Source organism: Capricornis sumatraensis, chromosome 18 (genome assembly GCF_032405125.1).
Source record: "Capricornis sumatraensis isolate serow.1 chromosome 18, serow.2, whole genome shotgun sequence".
In the NCBI taxonomy this organism is placed as follows: domain Eukaryota; kingdom Metazoa; phylum Chordata; class Mammalia; order Artiodactyla; family Bovidae; genus Capricornis; species Capricornis sumatraensis.
In genome coordinates, this window is record NC_091086.1 from 16,961,358 (window position 1) to 16,977,131 (window position 15,774).

General features: G+C 39.5%; 2 protein-coding genes across 2 annotated transcripts in view; one reads left to right on the forward strand and one right to left on the reverse strand.

The window, feature by feature from the left end:
* LOC138094566 (survival motor neuron protein) overlaps positions 1-3,334 on the forward strand; it is a 28,032-nt gene extending 24,698 nt beyond the window's left edge. Inside the window, exon 9 of the mRNA XM_068990652.1 lies at positions 3,083-3,334. The gene's annotated coding sequence lies outside the window, so the exon portion shown is untranslated. The remainder of the gene's footprint in view (positions 1-3,082) is intronic.
* Positions 3,335-8,316: 4,982 nt separating this feature from the next.
* Positions 8,317-15,774, reverse strand: part of NAIP (NLR family apoptosis inhibitory protein) — a 36,999-nt gene continuing 29,541 nt past the window's right edge. The window contains exons 10-14 of the mRNA XM_068990350.1: positions 14,975-15,136; positions 13,730-13,882; positions 12,987-13,073; positions 10,610-10,774; positions 8,317-8,690 (exon numbers count right to left, since the gene is read on the reverse strand). Of these exons, the coding sequence (XP_068846451.1) occupies positions 8,317-8,690; positions 10,610-10,774; positions 12,987-13,073; positions 13,730-13,882; positions 14,975-15,136 (941 nt within the window). The remainder of the gene's footprint in view (positions 8,691-10,609; positions 10,775-12,986; positions 13,074-13,729; positions 13,883-14,974; positions 15,137-15,774) is intronic.

Below are 15,774 nucleotides of genomic sequence, written 5' to 3' on the forward strand. Positions count from 1 at the left end.
TGTGTGGGTGTATATATCCGCACTTAACATCACATTTTTAATGTTTTGATACATTCTGTTAGATTGTTTGTATGCTATGTCACTGTTCCTTTAGTTCAGTCAGTAACTTTTGGTGTCTTGATAACATTAGTAAATACCTTCTTTTATATAGTGCTTGATTCTCTTCTGTCTTAGCCTTAAGGTAACTTTCTGTGCTGTGAATCTTTATGGACATTATGATTCTTGGTGGATATTTCTATGTTACCTTGAAAAGCAGATTTCAAAAAACAAATTTGGAAAATCTTTTCCAAATTGATGCATTCCTGGGAGGGGTATTTTTAAAATAATATAAATCCTCACACTTAACTGTGTAGTTGCCTACATTTCATTCTTCGATTAAAGTCGTTTTTATTCAGTTGAAGTTCTTTAGCTAAGTGCTGAGTCTAAAAAGGTGAATAGAAAGATCAGGCAAGGGGTGAATTGGGTTGAAGTGTTCCAGGCAGAGAACATGCAGACTGGAGCATTAGGACAGTGTGTGTCAAGGCCTGAGTTAGCCCAGGTGATGCCCTGTCCCTGGCGCTACTCAGCCTTCTTACGCGTTCTCCATCTGTGCTGGTTCCCCTCTTCCTGTTTTCTGCTTATTTGTTACATAGCTTTTCACTGTATATTATCTTTATTGTGTGTTTGTCTTTCCTCCATCGTTAGAGATAAGGCACTGGATCCCGTTCTCCATCATGTCTTCAGTATCTGGTACAGTGTTTTGAAGTCTAGGATGGGCTTAGAGCATAGACTGGATGGAATGTCAAAGAAGCAGAAAGTAGTGAATGGAAGTGAGATTTCGGAGTTTTTTCAGGTCAGATTTTTTGACCCATCCTGACAGGTTAGGCATCAGTTCTGTTTCTTGCATTTTTCTCTTGCCTGTGCTGGGTTTATTGCTGCATGCAGGCTTTCTCTAGTTGCGGCGAGCAGAAGCCACTCTTCACTGCAGTGCGCAGACTTCTCATTGCGGTGGCTTACCCTGTTGGGATGCATGGGCCCTAGAGCATACAGGCTCGGCAGTTGTGGCCCATAGGCTTCGTTGCTCTGCAGCATGTGGAAACCCATATACCCTGAATTGGAAGGCGGCTTCTTCTTTTCTGATTTTATTTATTTGTTTAGGCTACGTCAGGTCTTAGCTGTGGCGTGTGGGCTCAGCTGTTGCGCCATGTGGGCTTAGTTGCCCTGTAGCACGTGGGATCTGAGTTCCCTGACCAGGGATGGGACTCACGTCCCCTGCGTTGGAAGGCTGATTCTTAACCACTGGACCACCAGGGAAGCCCTCATTTTAATAATTTTGAACTGACACTCTCTGTCGATTTTGTTCTCTTTGCTTTTATGGACAGAAAAATGAAAAGGTCTGAATTTTCAACTGTGATCCAAAAAAGCTTAGAGGAAAAAAAAAGATTACAAGGATGGTGTCTCTAGACTTCCATTAACACTTCTTGAAAGATAATCTGATATTTTGGACAACAGAATAAAAATACTGAAGGATGGTGTAATAGTGATGTTTATTTCACTGCTAATGATTTATTTCATCATCCTTTTCGGTGATTCCATCCTTTCATGTTCTATTTTTAGTCTTTTTTTTTTCTTTTAAGCACAGCTTGAGGTCATGGGTGAATGTGTTATCTGTTGCTCCATAACAAATCGTCCTAAAACTTAGCACCTTGAAACAGCAGATATTTATTTATCTCTAGTTTCTATGGGTCAGAAATGCAAGGGCAGCTGAGGTGGGTGGTTCTCCTAAGACTGCAGGTCATCAGCCTCAAGGCAGTAATCATCTCAGAGTTCTGGGACTGGAGCTTCTGCTTCAAGCCCACGCACATGGTTGTTGTCAGGAGGCTCTCTTGCTCTTTGGGACTCTCCATAGGCAGCCTGAGAGTCCTCACAAGCAGACAGTAGTCGGCTTCTTCAGAGTGAGTGATTCAGTGCATAGTGAGCAGCACCCCATACACTTTCTGACTTAGTCTCTGAATCACACACCATCACTCTCACCTTTTTCTATCCTTTTGAAGAAGTGCAGCCCACAGCCAATGGGAGGGGATTAGATAAGGGCAGGTATCACTGGGGACTTTTGAAGGCTGGCTACCACAGTGAGTTAAATCCTGAGATGAAGACTAAGAGAATGTTTCAAGGAAGGGATAATAAAATCACTAAGATTCTACATTGTAGATTTATGAAAGAGTCCAGTAGAGTTACAGCTTAACTGCAAGATAGTTTTATTTTTTTTTAATTAAAATTTTTTATTTATATTTTTAATCTTTGTTCTTTGGCAGATCGCTCAGAGTGAGTCCTGAATCCTTATAAATAGTTAGAACTGCTTGAATAAGAAACTCAAAAGTGGGAATTCCCTGGTGGTCCAGTGATTAGGATTTGGTGCTTTCACTGCTATGGGTTGGGTTTAGTCCCTAATCAGGGAACTAAGACAAGACTCAGCCGATAAAAAAAGAAAAAAAAACACAAAAATTAAAATTGGACCCAGATGGTATACTCAGGATTGATTTCCACTCTCTGCTTTCCATAGAAGTTTTTTAAAATGTCTTCCGATCTGTTATTTATGAAAATGGATATTTCAGGACCATAAATTTTTCTCTGAAAATTTAGTTGATGCTGTAGAATTCTTATTTTCTAGATACTCCAAATTTCAAAATTGTTTTTAATTCTAGAAATTTTTAGTAAATTTTAATGTTAGATAGTTAGGTTTAATTTCTGGTTTTATTGTAATTGTAGAATGTCATTTGTGTTGGTCTAATTACTGTTCTTTTTAACACATAAGTTTGATCATTATTTTTAATATGTCTTAAATTCTGTTAGGACAAATCAAATACCAGTGGTCCTTAAGAATTTTTTTAAAGAATATTCTTGTCTATTTATTCCTTCGAATGAATCTCACAGTTTGTTTAAATTCCTAACTATCCCATAAAGATCGAAATTAGTATTACATTGTTTTATTCTAGTTTTATTTACCTTGATGACGGTGTTGCTGTTTTCTCTTCTTCATGATTTTATATGAAAATAGGTTTTGTTTAGATTCATGATTGTATTTAGGTTTTTTGTCTTTCAGATTCAGGTGTAGCTCTCTCCCAAGGAGACGGTATTTTGATGTGCCCTGGTTGAAGTGAACAAACGTTGCATCATTTTCTTCATGCACACTTGGATGGGTGCATGTCATCTGCATTTCCCCTTGTTTCATGTGACTCATGCTTAAATAAACAGATATTTTAAGGGAATAATCAGTTTGAATAACTGAACAATGGAAATATGATTAAAAGAAACTCAAGGTCACATACAGTGCAGAAAGTCAATCTGTTAAAATTGCAACTGAGCCCATTTGTATATTGTAACTTTCTTAGTAAGTATGTTAAGCTTTTTATTAATGCCTTTAAAAATAAATAACTTTTTTTAAAAACTTGACCATCTGAATGCTTTTCTTTGGAGTACATAGGGTAAGTTGAAGCCGATGGAAAGATGTAAAAAGAACAACTCAGGCTTTTTTGGGTAAAGGATAGTATTGTAAAGATACAACCAACTGTAAAACAGTGTTGCTGATAATCCAAGGTTAGGGCAGAAAGCCTGTCTGAAGCCAAATGTTAGAGGACTGGGCCTCGCTGCTGGGGAACTAAGCCTGTGTTCTGCTGCTCAGAAGTCGTACTGTCCTTCTCCTCCAGCTCCTTTTCTTGTCCGTCTGCCTCTCTCCTAGCCTCCTCCACACCTTCCTCACATACACTGCCTGACATGATTGCCCAAGCCATTCTCTTCACCACCGCCTTGAAGTTCCATCTACCATCCATTTGACTGTATCTATGTGAGTCTGTCTGTTCAAATTATCTAGAGATGCTGGGAGGGATTGGGGGCAGGAGGAGAAGGAGACGACAGAGGAGGAGATGGCTGGATGGCATCACTGACTCGATGGACGTGAGTCTGAGTGAACTCCAGGAGTTGGTGATAGACGGGGAGGCCTGGCGTGCTGTGATTCATGGGGTCGCAAAGAGTTGGACATGACTGAGCGGCTGAACTGAACTGATGTGAGTCTCTCTGTTCAAATTCTCTAGAGAGGTAGAACATAATACTGGTTTAGTTCAGTCTAAAGCATCGGTGTCCATAGCCTGAGCGTCTCCCTGGTCCATTTAGCTGTGGGAGATGTTAATATGGTAAGTGCTATTTCTTTCAGAGGTTTTGCTTGGGCTAACTGCATGTGCCTAGCATATTAGCATTTGTTGAATACATAAGTGAATATTCAAGTGATTGATAAGGAAGCTTTACAGAATCTTTTGTACAGAGTAAATAGAGTTTCATCATTTTTCATAACAAGCACCTAATATATTAATTGCCTAAAATGTGCCAGGTTAAATTTAGTTCTGAAGGTAGCTTATTTGCCTTGTAAGAGTTTTGGATGTTACCTTCCTTAATACCTAATACTGTTGGAGGGTAGTTGTACGTTCAGGAAAGTCAACTCATTTCAGCAAATAGTTATTTGACTTTGTGTGAGGCACTCTTCTACATGCTTGGGAACAACACAGGTGAATGTTCCTGCTTTCAGTTGTGGAAACTAGCTAGTGAACAAGTGAAATTTATAAAGTAGCACATAGTGATTCATGTCATAGAGAAAAGGGAAATAGGAAAGGGGGTTGGGCAGATTGGGATTGGAAGCAGGGACACTTGTTTTAAAAAAAAGAACAGGGAACTCCTAACTGAAGTGACATTTGAGTAGAGATCCAAAGAAAATGAGAGCCATTCATGTATGTAGAGAAAGAACTTCCCAAGCAAAAAAAATGCTTGGGAAACAGGCGCAGAGGCCCTAAGACAAGAGTGTTTACCATGTTCAGAGAACAGCAAAGAAACCAGCTTGTCTGAAGTGGAAGTAAGCAAGGAGAGATGAAAGAAATGGAGGTGAGAGAGAGGTAGCCAGGGGTCAGGTCATATATAGACCATTGCAACGTCGTCAACATTTCTTGGAGCTAGGAATTCATTGGAAGGTTTTTGAACCAAAGGTATTGTGTGATCAGATGCATAGGAAGAGGCTTCTGGGTGAGTTCCTTGGTGATCCAGTGGTTAGGACTCTGCACTTCCGTTATAGGGGCACAGGTTTGATCCCTGGTTGGGGAACTAAGATCCCGTATGCAGAGTGGTGTGGCAAAAAAAATAATTAAAAAAAAAAAAAAAGCTTCTGACTGCTTTGTTGAAAATAGATGAGAAGTTTCAGGAAAGAGCAGGCTGAGTAGGACTTGGATCTGAGGGTATTTCCCAAGGAGAGCTCAGGGTCTGCCAGTAGAGTCCACATGGAGCTGGAAGGAGTCCAGGATGACTCCCAAGGGTTCTGCCTGAGCAAGTGGGAGAATTCTCCAGCACCACAGTTCAAAGGCACCAATTCTTTGGTGCTCTGCCTTCTTTACAGTCCAGCTCTCACAACCAAATGTGACCACTGGGAAGACCACAGCCTTGACTATACGGACTTTTGTTGGCAGAGTGAGGTCTCTGCTTGTCAACACTGTCTAGGTTTATCAGCACTTTCCTGCCAAGAAGCAATCATTTTCTGATCTCATGGCTGCAGTCACCATCCGCAGTGATTCTGGAGCCCAAGAAGAGGAAATCTGTCACAATTTCCACCTTTTCCCCTTCTATTTGCCATGCAGTAGTGGGGCCAGATGGCATGATCAGAATTTTTTTTAATATTTAAGCAGGCTCTTTCACTCTCCTCCTTCACTCTCATCAAGAGTCTCTTTAGTTTCTCTTCCCTTTCTGCCACTAGAGGGGTATCATCCACATTTCTGAGGTTCTCAGTGTTTCTCCTGCCTACCTTGATTCTAGCTTGTAACTCATGCAGCCTGGCATTCTCATGATGTGCTCAGCATATAGGTTAAGCAGGGTGGCAGGAGACAGTTTTGTGGGCCTCTAAAAACGTAAGAAATAGTCTTAGCTCATGGTCTGTAGTCTGTGGTCATACTTTGCTGCCTCCTGCTTTCCAGGGTCGGGGGGGTTTGCTATGTGTCCTGTGAGATCTTAGTTCCTGGAGCAGGGATTGAACTTGGGCCCTTGACAGTGAAAGCAGTCCTAACTACTGGACCTCCAGGAATTCCCACTGCCCCCTGCTTTATACTGGAAGTCTTTAGCAGAAGCTCTGGACAAATAATTTGCATGGAGTCCTTAGTTTTTTTTTAAGTATCATTTTTAATAGTACATGGATATAGTGCAGAATTCAAATAATTGTATGTAAAGTAAACCTCCCTACCCTGTCCACTGTCCTGCCCCTCTCCCTGGAATGCATCATCAATACCAGTTTCTTGTATATTTAGGAAGTTTTTCTGTGACAGAATGAACCTGAATGTACATATGCTCTCAATCTTAAATTTATCTAGGTTCTTTTTCCTTTAGGTCAGAACTATGAAATGTAATAAGTAATACTTGTACCACTTGGACGTTCTTGCCTTCATGTCCAAATCCAGCCGTCTTCACTGCCTGCTCTGCAGTAATGGGTCTGGACCTTGTAAATACCCCTGCCTTGCTAGCAGGTACAGTGAAAAGCTTTGTCAGTAGAGGCTGCTGTTGACACAGGAGGGGCCAGGGCCTGCTTCTGGGTCCAGTGTACCTCTCCAGCAGGCGCTTGCAGCGCATGGCCTCCACCCTTGTGCAGCACCTGGCTTCAGCAGTACCTCTTGGCCAGCAGCACTTAGCACCCCCACATGGAAGGCTTCCTCTGGCGCCCCCAAAGTTTCTCAGCAAAGTGCTCCATACACCTTCTTGGGTTGCAGCTCTTTTCTTTAGCCAACATTTGTTGTCCATGGCTGTGCCTTCTCTCTCGAGGTCCAGAGCTCAGTCCTGGGGTCGGTCCTTTGGGTGCTCTGTTGCACCCTAATGTGAAAAGCCAGTAGGCTGTTCCCTGTGTCGATCTTAGAAATCTCAGTTTCATACTAACTAATCCTTGTTACTCCAATTGCCTATTACAGTAAATAACTCTCAATAGTAAACTCCCCAAGTTACTAGGTGGTTTCTTTCTCCCACTTGGACTCTGATACAGTACTTAAAACCTTTCTGATTACAAAAGTATTAGATATAAAATCAGACAAGAAGATAGCTCTTCTCACCTAGTAATCTCACCCTCTAGAGCAGTTATTCATGTGGTAATGCTAAACTAATTTTATATTTTAAATGTAAAACAGGTGCTTGTAAGACAAAAAACACTACAAAAAGGAAAAAGGAATGCCTTCCTATCCCTTTTCTAATCATTTAAAATAGTTCCGCTTTTAAAATTTTTCTTGTATATTCTTTGCAGAAATTCTTAATGTATCTAGAGACATGAGAGTATATTTTTTAAACGAATAGAATCATACCATATATACAGTACCTATGTTCTGTGGTAGAAATAAAAATTAGTATAAGAGAATGATGGTTGTCCAGCTTACACTAGCATTATGAATTTGAAATGGCCTTCTAGTCATTCAGAACACTCCACTGATTAACTAATAGTGAAATTTAGGACACAGGCACAGATGTAGATATTGACATCAGATGTCATACCTTGAACAATATAAAGTCACTGACAAAATATGTTCTTGAGCAAAGTGGATACATAAGATTTTAAGGCCATCATAAATGTATATGTTGGATTCTCAAACATCTAAAAAAAACATTGATACTTAATATTCTTGAAAATGCAGATTTAGCTAATTTCCAATAATGCTAAATTCTAAACTATACTTTCTGCTACTACAATAAGCGCTGAATCAAAGGCCTCTAGAATACGAGCATTTGCCCTAAATCCTATTTCTTCTGCAGTAGATAAAAAGAAGGTATACATAAACCCTGCCATACTAAATTAAATGTACAAAAACAGACGCTACAAGGATTAAGGAATATCTCTTGTTGCACCTATGTGTGAAACTGATGCAGCCCTTAATTTAGCCATTTTGTAATAACTTGAATATGCCTTTCATATTGTGGCTTTATGATGGATACACCATTCTCCCCACCCCTCCCTGTGGCTTTGTTACCTGTTTACCATAGTTAGCCTGAAAGCCTTATATGACCTGAGTAATGAAGAGTTGGATGTGTAAATTTGGTTAAAGGTCTGATCTTTGATTGGGGAGGATCATTTAGGGACTTCAGAGTCACTGGTAATATTCTGTTTCTTAAGCTCAGTAATGGGTAAGCAGGCTGTTTGGGGTTTTTTATATTACATGATTTATGCATTTTACTCTTTTGTATGCAGCATTTAATAAGTTTTTGGATAATTAATATATCCAAAATTTTATCCAACAGTTTTTAGAATTATTGACAAAAATTTTCTTGATTTAGTGGATTTTAGCTAATAGTTTCCTGAATGATTGGAGAGAATGGCAGTATCCATTTCCAGGAAAGGGTGAAATGTTTAGACTGAGGGTGCTTTTTTATCGTGGCAGTAAGCAGTGTGCTGTCTTCTGCATCCAGGAGCCAACTTAACATGTTAAGTCTCATGAGGCTTGGCAGCCGTAACACACATTGACTCAAAGACTTGACTGTTGTGGCCTGAACTTTGATACATTCTTTGAAATGCCTGGAAATAGTTAACTCTCGCAAGTTAGGCAGGTTGTCCAGTGTTTGAAAGAAGTTTCTGTATCCTTCCTCTGTAATCTTGTGGTTCATTGAAAAATCAAGATGCTTGAGTTTCTGGAAACCTCCATTGATTGCTACTTTGGCTATAAATACAAAAGCAAAATATTTATAAGAACAGAATCATAGGGACTTCAATTTTAATACTGGTAGGCTAGATTATTTGAACGCACCTCTTCTCCCACCATCACTTAAATTACAAAATGCCCAATTTTAATAAAAAATAAATAATATATTAGATTTACTTCTAATTGAAGTAGTAAAGATTAATAAATTACATTTTTTTAAACTATATTTTTACTTTAAATGTAAGAACATAGATTAAAAACAAAAGTGATACATCTCTAAATAACTGGTGTGGCAAAAAAATGAACAACTAAAATTAGAAAATATTTTGAACTGAATAAAAATATGACACTAGTGAGAGAGAGCTAAAGCCAAAGTTAGTGCTCTAACTATCCACCTCAGGACATTAGGATATTAAAAGGAATGAAAGAATGAATTTAGAACAAAAATAAAAAGCAAATGATATCCGAAGAAAGTACCAGGGGATATTAGAGGCAAAGGTAGAGATAAATGAAAAATGTGTAGGGAAAAAGGCACAGGAGAACATCCTGCGTAGGATTCTGTGACATATTTTCAAAATGGGTAAAATTAATCTATGGTGAAAGAAAGCAGTATAGTGGTCACCTTTGAGAAGGAGGGGGAATGTAGTGTCAGAAGGGACACGAAGCTTCTGTAATGTAATAATCTATAGTAACCTAATGAGTAATTGTTACCCAAGTATAAGTAACAAGACTGTTCACTTGAAAATCCATTAAGCTGCATACTTAGATTTTGTACTTTTCTTTATGTGTATTAATTTTCAATTAAAAAAAAAAGTATATGCTGGGCTGGATGAAGCACAAGCTGGAATCAAGATTGCCAGGAGAAATATCAATAACCTTAGATGCAAATGACACCACCCTTATGGCAGAAAGCGAAGAAGAACTACAGAGCCTCTTGAAAGTGAAAGAGGAGAGTGAAAAAGTTAGCTTAAAACTCAACATTCAGAAAACAGATCATGGCATCCGATCCCATCACTTCATGGCAAACAGATGGGGAAACAGTGAGGGACTTTATTTTTTCTGGGCTCCAAAATCACTGCTGATGGGGATTGCAACCATGAAATTAAAAGAGGCTTGCTCCTTGGAAGAAAAGTTAAGACCAACCTAGACAGCATATTCAAAAGCAGAGATATTACTTTGCCAACAAAGATCCATCTAGTCAAAGCTATGGTTTTTCCAGTCGTTACGGATGTGAGAGTTGGCCTATAAAGAAAGCTGGGAGCCGAAGAATTGATGCTTTTGAACTGTGGTGTTGGAGAAGACTCTTGAGAGTCCCTTGGACTGCAAGGAGATCCAACCAGTCCATCCTAAAGGAAATCAGTCCTGAATATTCATTGGAAGGACTGATGCTGAAGCTGAAACTCCAATACTTTGGCCACCTGATGCAAAGAACTGACTCATTGGAAAAGACCCTGATGCTGGGAATGATTGAAGGCAGGAGGAGAAGGGGACGACAGAGGATGAGATGGCTGGATGGCATCACCAACTCGATGGGCATGAGTCTGAGTAAACTCTGGGAGTTGGCAATGGACAGGGAGGCCTGGAGTGCTGCAGTTATGGATTCACAAAAGAGTTGGACGCGACTGAACTGACTGACTGATAAAAAGGAGTATAAGGAGGGTATGTGGCCAGCTGTCTGAAATGCTGCGGATTAAGAGTGGACTTGAAGGTTTGTATAGTCTCAAACAGGAGGCTATCTTTTACTCCCAAATCTGAAAAGAATGAACCAAAAATCCACAGAACATTAGAGGGAACATTGTGATAGAGAAAATGAGGAAGTGGGAAATGGGTTGAACATTTTTAGAGAGGAAAATGTTTTTATAGACATTTTGCAGCAGAAAGCTTGAGTAGTACCACTGGCCTTCATGTGAGCTGAGTTCATCTGAGGGTTAGCTCACCAATTTCCACCACGCTGTCATCATCCAAAGTCTTGAAAAACTGGAGAACTTGGAGACACTGAAGATGCTGACACTGCTGGACGATCAGTTTGGCCATTTGATGAATCCCATCCCCAGTGGGAAGGATCAATTTTTCCAGGTTATTTAAAGAACCTAAAGCGTAGGCTAATCAGAAGAGACAAAAAAAAAAAAAAAAAAACTATGTTCTGTGTTCCCAAATAATTGTAATCCAAAGCGTCAAAACCCTATACATTTTAGGAGGTTCCATGTGGCATAGAGGCTGGAGAAAGGGGTCAGCCTACACCTTGATCTTCATTGCTGCCTCTAGAGAACCAATCCTCCATCCTTCCCCAATCAGCCTCCTCCCCTGGAGTCCAGAAGTTCAGAATGAACTTCACATCCCTCCCCATTTCCTTTTTTTTTTTTTTTTAAACCACGGGGCTGTCAAAGAATTCCCAACTATCTCCTCTTTCAGACCAAAGCTTCTGCTGGACTCTTTCTATTAATGCTAGCTCCCCAATGCTTTTAGCCCCCTTCCTTTCTGTGATGCTGTCATCCTCAGCGATTTCTCGCACTAACCTCACAATCCACCACTCTCATAACTTGTGTATTCACTTTGATCCCTCCTGAGCATGGTCCAGTTTAGATCACTTGATCCCCAGAAAGTTCTCTACTTCTGCGGCCTCATACCTGGACATGTTTTGAACACTTCCTAGCATAAAACAATGTAGCAGGCTTTTCCTTTAGCTGTCCCAGTTCTTACATCAGCTATTTCTCCAAGGACCCTGGTTCCTTTTAGGGAGGCCAATATTTAGAAGTCAAGATCTGGGTAGTTGGTATGCTCATTACTACTAGGGTACTTTTGAGTCTCTCTGTTGACTGAGCTGAGAGATGTATATATACGTATGTATAGTGAGATATACAGATATGCCCATAACTACCTATATAGGTTAAAAACCACGAGTCCACACCAGTATTTCCAATTCTAATTTAAGACCTCAAATTTCCTTCTAGCCTCCCCTTTCAATATTTGTGGGCTTCCCTATTGGCTCAGACAGTAAAGAATCCACCTGCAATGCAGGAAACCCAGGTTCAATCCTGGGGTCGAGGAAGACCCCCTGGAGAAGAAAATGGCCACCCCCTTGGCCCCTGGTCTGGCCTCTGCGGCCCTAGCCCCCATCCCCCTCCCCTATACACACAGCTGCCTCCAAAAGATGGAAAAGGGAAAAAGAAGAGATCTAGGTGCTCCTTAAGTGTGCTGAAGTTTGATTATACTCCTGCTATATGCTTCTCATCTCTACTGACTATCCTTATATTTTCCTGTGTTAAAAATAAGACAACAAGCTCCATATCACCGAACCATGACTCAGTTCTGGCTCCCCAGAAATGGAATCTTAAACTAGTCCATCAGGAATGGACCAATCAGCATCTGCCATCCCCATCGCCTAAAGAAAAGTAACCTTGTGATGACTGATGGGCATTTTTGCCTACTTTAAATCACCTGTCACTGCTCCCTTCTGCTTATAAAAGTCTTTCATTTTGTACAGCTCCTCAGAGCTCCCTTCTGTCTGCTAGAGTGAAGGCTGTCCAATTCAGAAACATTTTTGTTTAAAAAAAATTCTTAATTTTTAAAAATACGCTTATCTTCTAAGACCTGTTAGAAATTTTTACAGAGCATATATTGTTATTATAATCATAAAAAAATAAATAGAAAAGGTAGTTTCTATAGTTGTCATTTTGTTAAGTCTAGGTGTTCACATAGAGTGTTCATAACCTTAAAAGGTAGTTTTCCCCATATTCTGGAAAACTTTGAAACAACAGGCATTTAACTTGTTTGGGATGGATAACTGGCAATGAAATTGCATAGTGCTCTGGTTGTTCATTGGAAGGACTGATGTTGAAGCTGAAACTCCAATACTTAGGCCACCTGATGTGAAGAGCTGACTCATTTGAAAAGATCCTGATGCTGGGAAAGACTGAAGGCAGGAGGAGAAGGGGATGACAGAGGATGAGATAGTTGGATGGCATCACCGACTCAATGGACATGGGTTTGGGTAGACTCCGGGAGTTGGTGATGGACAGGGAGGCCTGGCGTGCTGTGGTTCATGGGGTTGCAAAGAGTTGGACACGACTGAGTGACTGAACTGATGATGAAACACATATTCTAAGAAATGAATTGCTTCAAGAACATTGCTTTGAAAGACATAAAGTGAAATCAAGGAATTTGGAGCGTAAAGTTGAGCAGCACTATCCCTCCCTCCTAATGACCAAGGGCAGCTAAAACATATTGTTATTTATTATAGCTAATGCAAAATAGAAGGATTTTGTGGAGGAAAAGAATCAAGAGTAAGCAAAAGGCACTGTGTTATAAACATACCAAATTTTTCAGCTGTTTCCTTATCTGGAATATATTGGAACTGAAGGTTTAATATCTTCAGAGAAATAAAATTTGGCAAAACAATGACTATAAAAGAGAAAATTAAAATTTAGTTATGTCAGCTACATTTCTTATACCAAAAACTAATGTATTTATAAAGAGTATAAAGGGGCTTCCCTAGTAGCTCAGTTGGTAAAGAATCCGCCTGCAATGTGGGAAATCTGGGTTCGATCCCTAGGTTGAAAAGATCCCGGAAGGAGGGCATGGCAACCTGCTCCAGTATTCTCTTTTTTTTTTTTTTTTTTGGTTTGGGATATGACCTTTATTGAGCTTATCCACCAGACTGGAACCTGCTCCAGTATTCTTGCCTGGAGAATCCCCGTGGACAGAGGAGCTTGGCAGGCTGCAGCCCATGGGGTCACAAAGAGTCAGACATGACTGAGCAACTAAGCACGGCAAAGAGTGTTTCAAAAGTGATAGAAATTACTATAATTCAGATTGAATTGATTAGTATGACTTAACTAGATAACACAAATCTTTACTCAGGAAACAGTTCTCATAACTAAAAATGTTTAAACATCTGTCTGTTAAGGAAACAAATATACCTTATTTGAAAATTCATTTATGATCAGATATCTATTGCAATGGTTTTGTTCTCTGCCATCAAATGCATGTTTTAAAATTTGACTATGATTCTGTCCACGAAACATCTTAAACCAAAATTTTACAATTATAGCTCTTACCAAATGGGTTGGCATTAAAACAGTGTCCAGATAACTTAATTTCTTCAAGTTTCTTGCGGGAAGCAAGTGCAGTCACAAGAGATTCAAAATCCGAAAAGCTATTACATTCCAGATGGAAAACTTGGAGGTTTGGAGAATTCTGAACTAATCTGACTGTCAGATAAAATATCAGATTTCAGAAGTCAGAGGTTGAAAAGTTCTATCTGAATTAACCATATAAAATGAATAAAATTAATTTATTGTTTCAGCAATAGTTAGTTGAAATAAGGCATCATGATGTAAGGACTCGGGCTTAGGTTCAGGTTCTGTAACTAACTGATGTGCTATGTGAACTGTTACTGACCCTCTCTGTGGATCCATTTTCTCCTCCATATAATGCATTGACTCAGCTTTAATATCCTAATGTCTCTAGTTTGCACGTGACGCTTACACTATAGAAACACTACACGAGGAAACATAAAGTCCGTGACAAGTCTGAAGCAAAACCTAAATTTGATGAAAAAATTGCTGAGAAATATAAGAAAACGACTACTTCCAGCCTCAGCTACAAGGTTTCTTTGCGTGCAGATCTGCATGTCGGTTCACTGGAGATTTGTCTTTCTTCATGCAGTCTCTAGTGTTTCATCTGTGTTAAACTAAGGAACTGAGGATGCCTACGTCACCTTGCTAAATGACATTTAAGAAAGATAGCTGTCCAGCTTGTTCATTAACCAAGAGAATAGGCTGGTGGGAAACAGGGAAGTGCTTCTGATTACTACTAATCAGCCAGTTTCCTTCCTTCTGATCTGGTAGATCGCTAAGTGGCAATGTAAGAGCAACTTGAAAACAGAGTAAGAGAACTCTGCAAACTACTTTTGGAGAGGCAGTATGCTCTGCTTAAGAGCTCAGACTTAAGAGTTAGAATTCCTGTGTTTGAATTGCAAATTTACCATTTCCTTTTCTGGGTGACCTCAAACAAATTAATTAATTTCTATAACTCCATTTTCCTATGTAAAATGATTACTTTACCTTGTAGAATGGGTATGAAGGTTAAGTGTGTTAATGTTTATAAAGTGCTAGAATAATTCATAGCATGTAGTAAAGGCTCAATCACAAATAGCTCTCTGCTTTTTTAATAACAATGAGCACTGTCCCCACAATTTACCTTGGTTATAGGTTACACCCTCAGATCTTCAACTCTTAATTATTGGCCAGGTAGCTTTTCCAGATGATGTAACAGCAAGTAAATCAAAGTGCCACACTTACCTAATTTGGAAGGACTGCACTTAGATGAAATTTGGATCAATAATTTCTCCATATGGTGGAGATTTAGGAATTCTTCAGAAATGACTGAAAAAACATCTTGTTGCAGATTCACAGACAGTTCTTTCAGGCACAAGAATTTGTCCAAACTAAGAAAGAGTTGGTCTAGAAAGCAGCACACAGTTTCCCATTATTAATTTAAGAGTTCCAAATGGAAATTTTCAAACTCTCATTTTGATTCATCAAGCTATTTTCATATTTTCAAATGAAAACTTTTCACATACCATAAGACATTCTTTTTTAGGAAGCACATATATGAAAATAATGCTTTTTGTAACATTTACCAGTATGTTGACTAAAAAAATATATGCACAACCTAAAAGTATGAAAATTATTTTATTCAGTGGACTTTCTTAGGGCTTCAAGTCTGGGAGGCAACATCTCAAGCAAGCCTAAGAAAATTGCTCCAAGGAGATTAGGGGGAAGCAGTTTTCCAACAAAGGGCAAAAGATTACTGTCAATAAAAGAAAGCCAGATGTCTCCAGGAATTTACTGCTTTTCTATGCATGGGAAGATGCCAGAGCCTGGGCTCACTGAAATCATTCCTTTGATATGCACCTCGGCTATCTGGAGCTAGCATCCTGTGTTTTCCCATCCTGAGTTTCCTCAAGCTGCACCTTTGGGGTGGCTGCAGCCTAATGACTGCTAGATGGTAGGTCTTTGTTTCCTTCCTGACTTTCCTCAGGGCCCACCCTCATGGGTGTAATTGCAATTGCTGATGACTATAACATCCTTTGTTTACT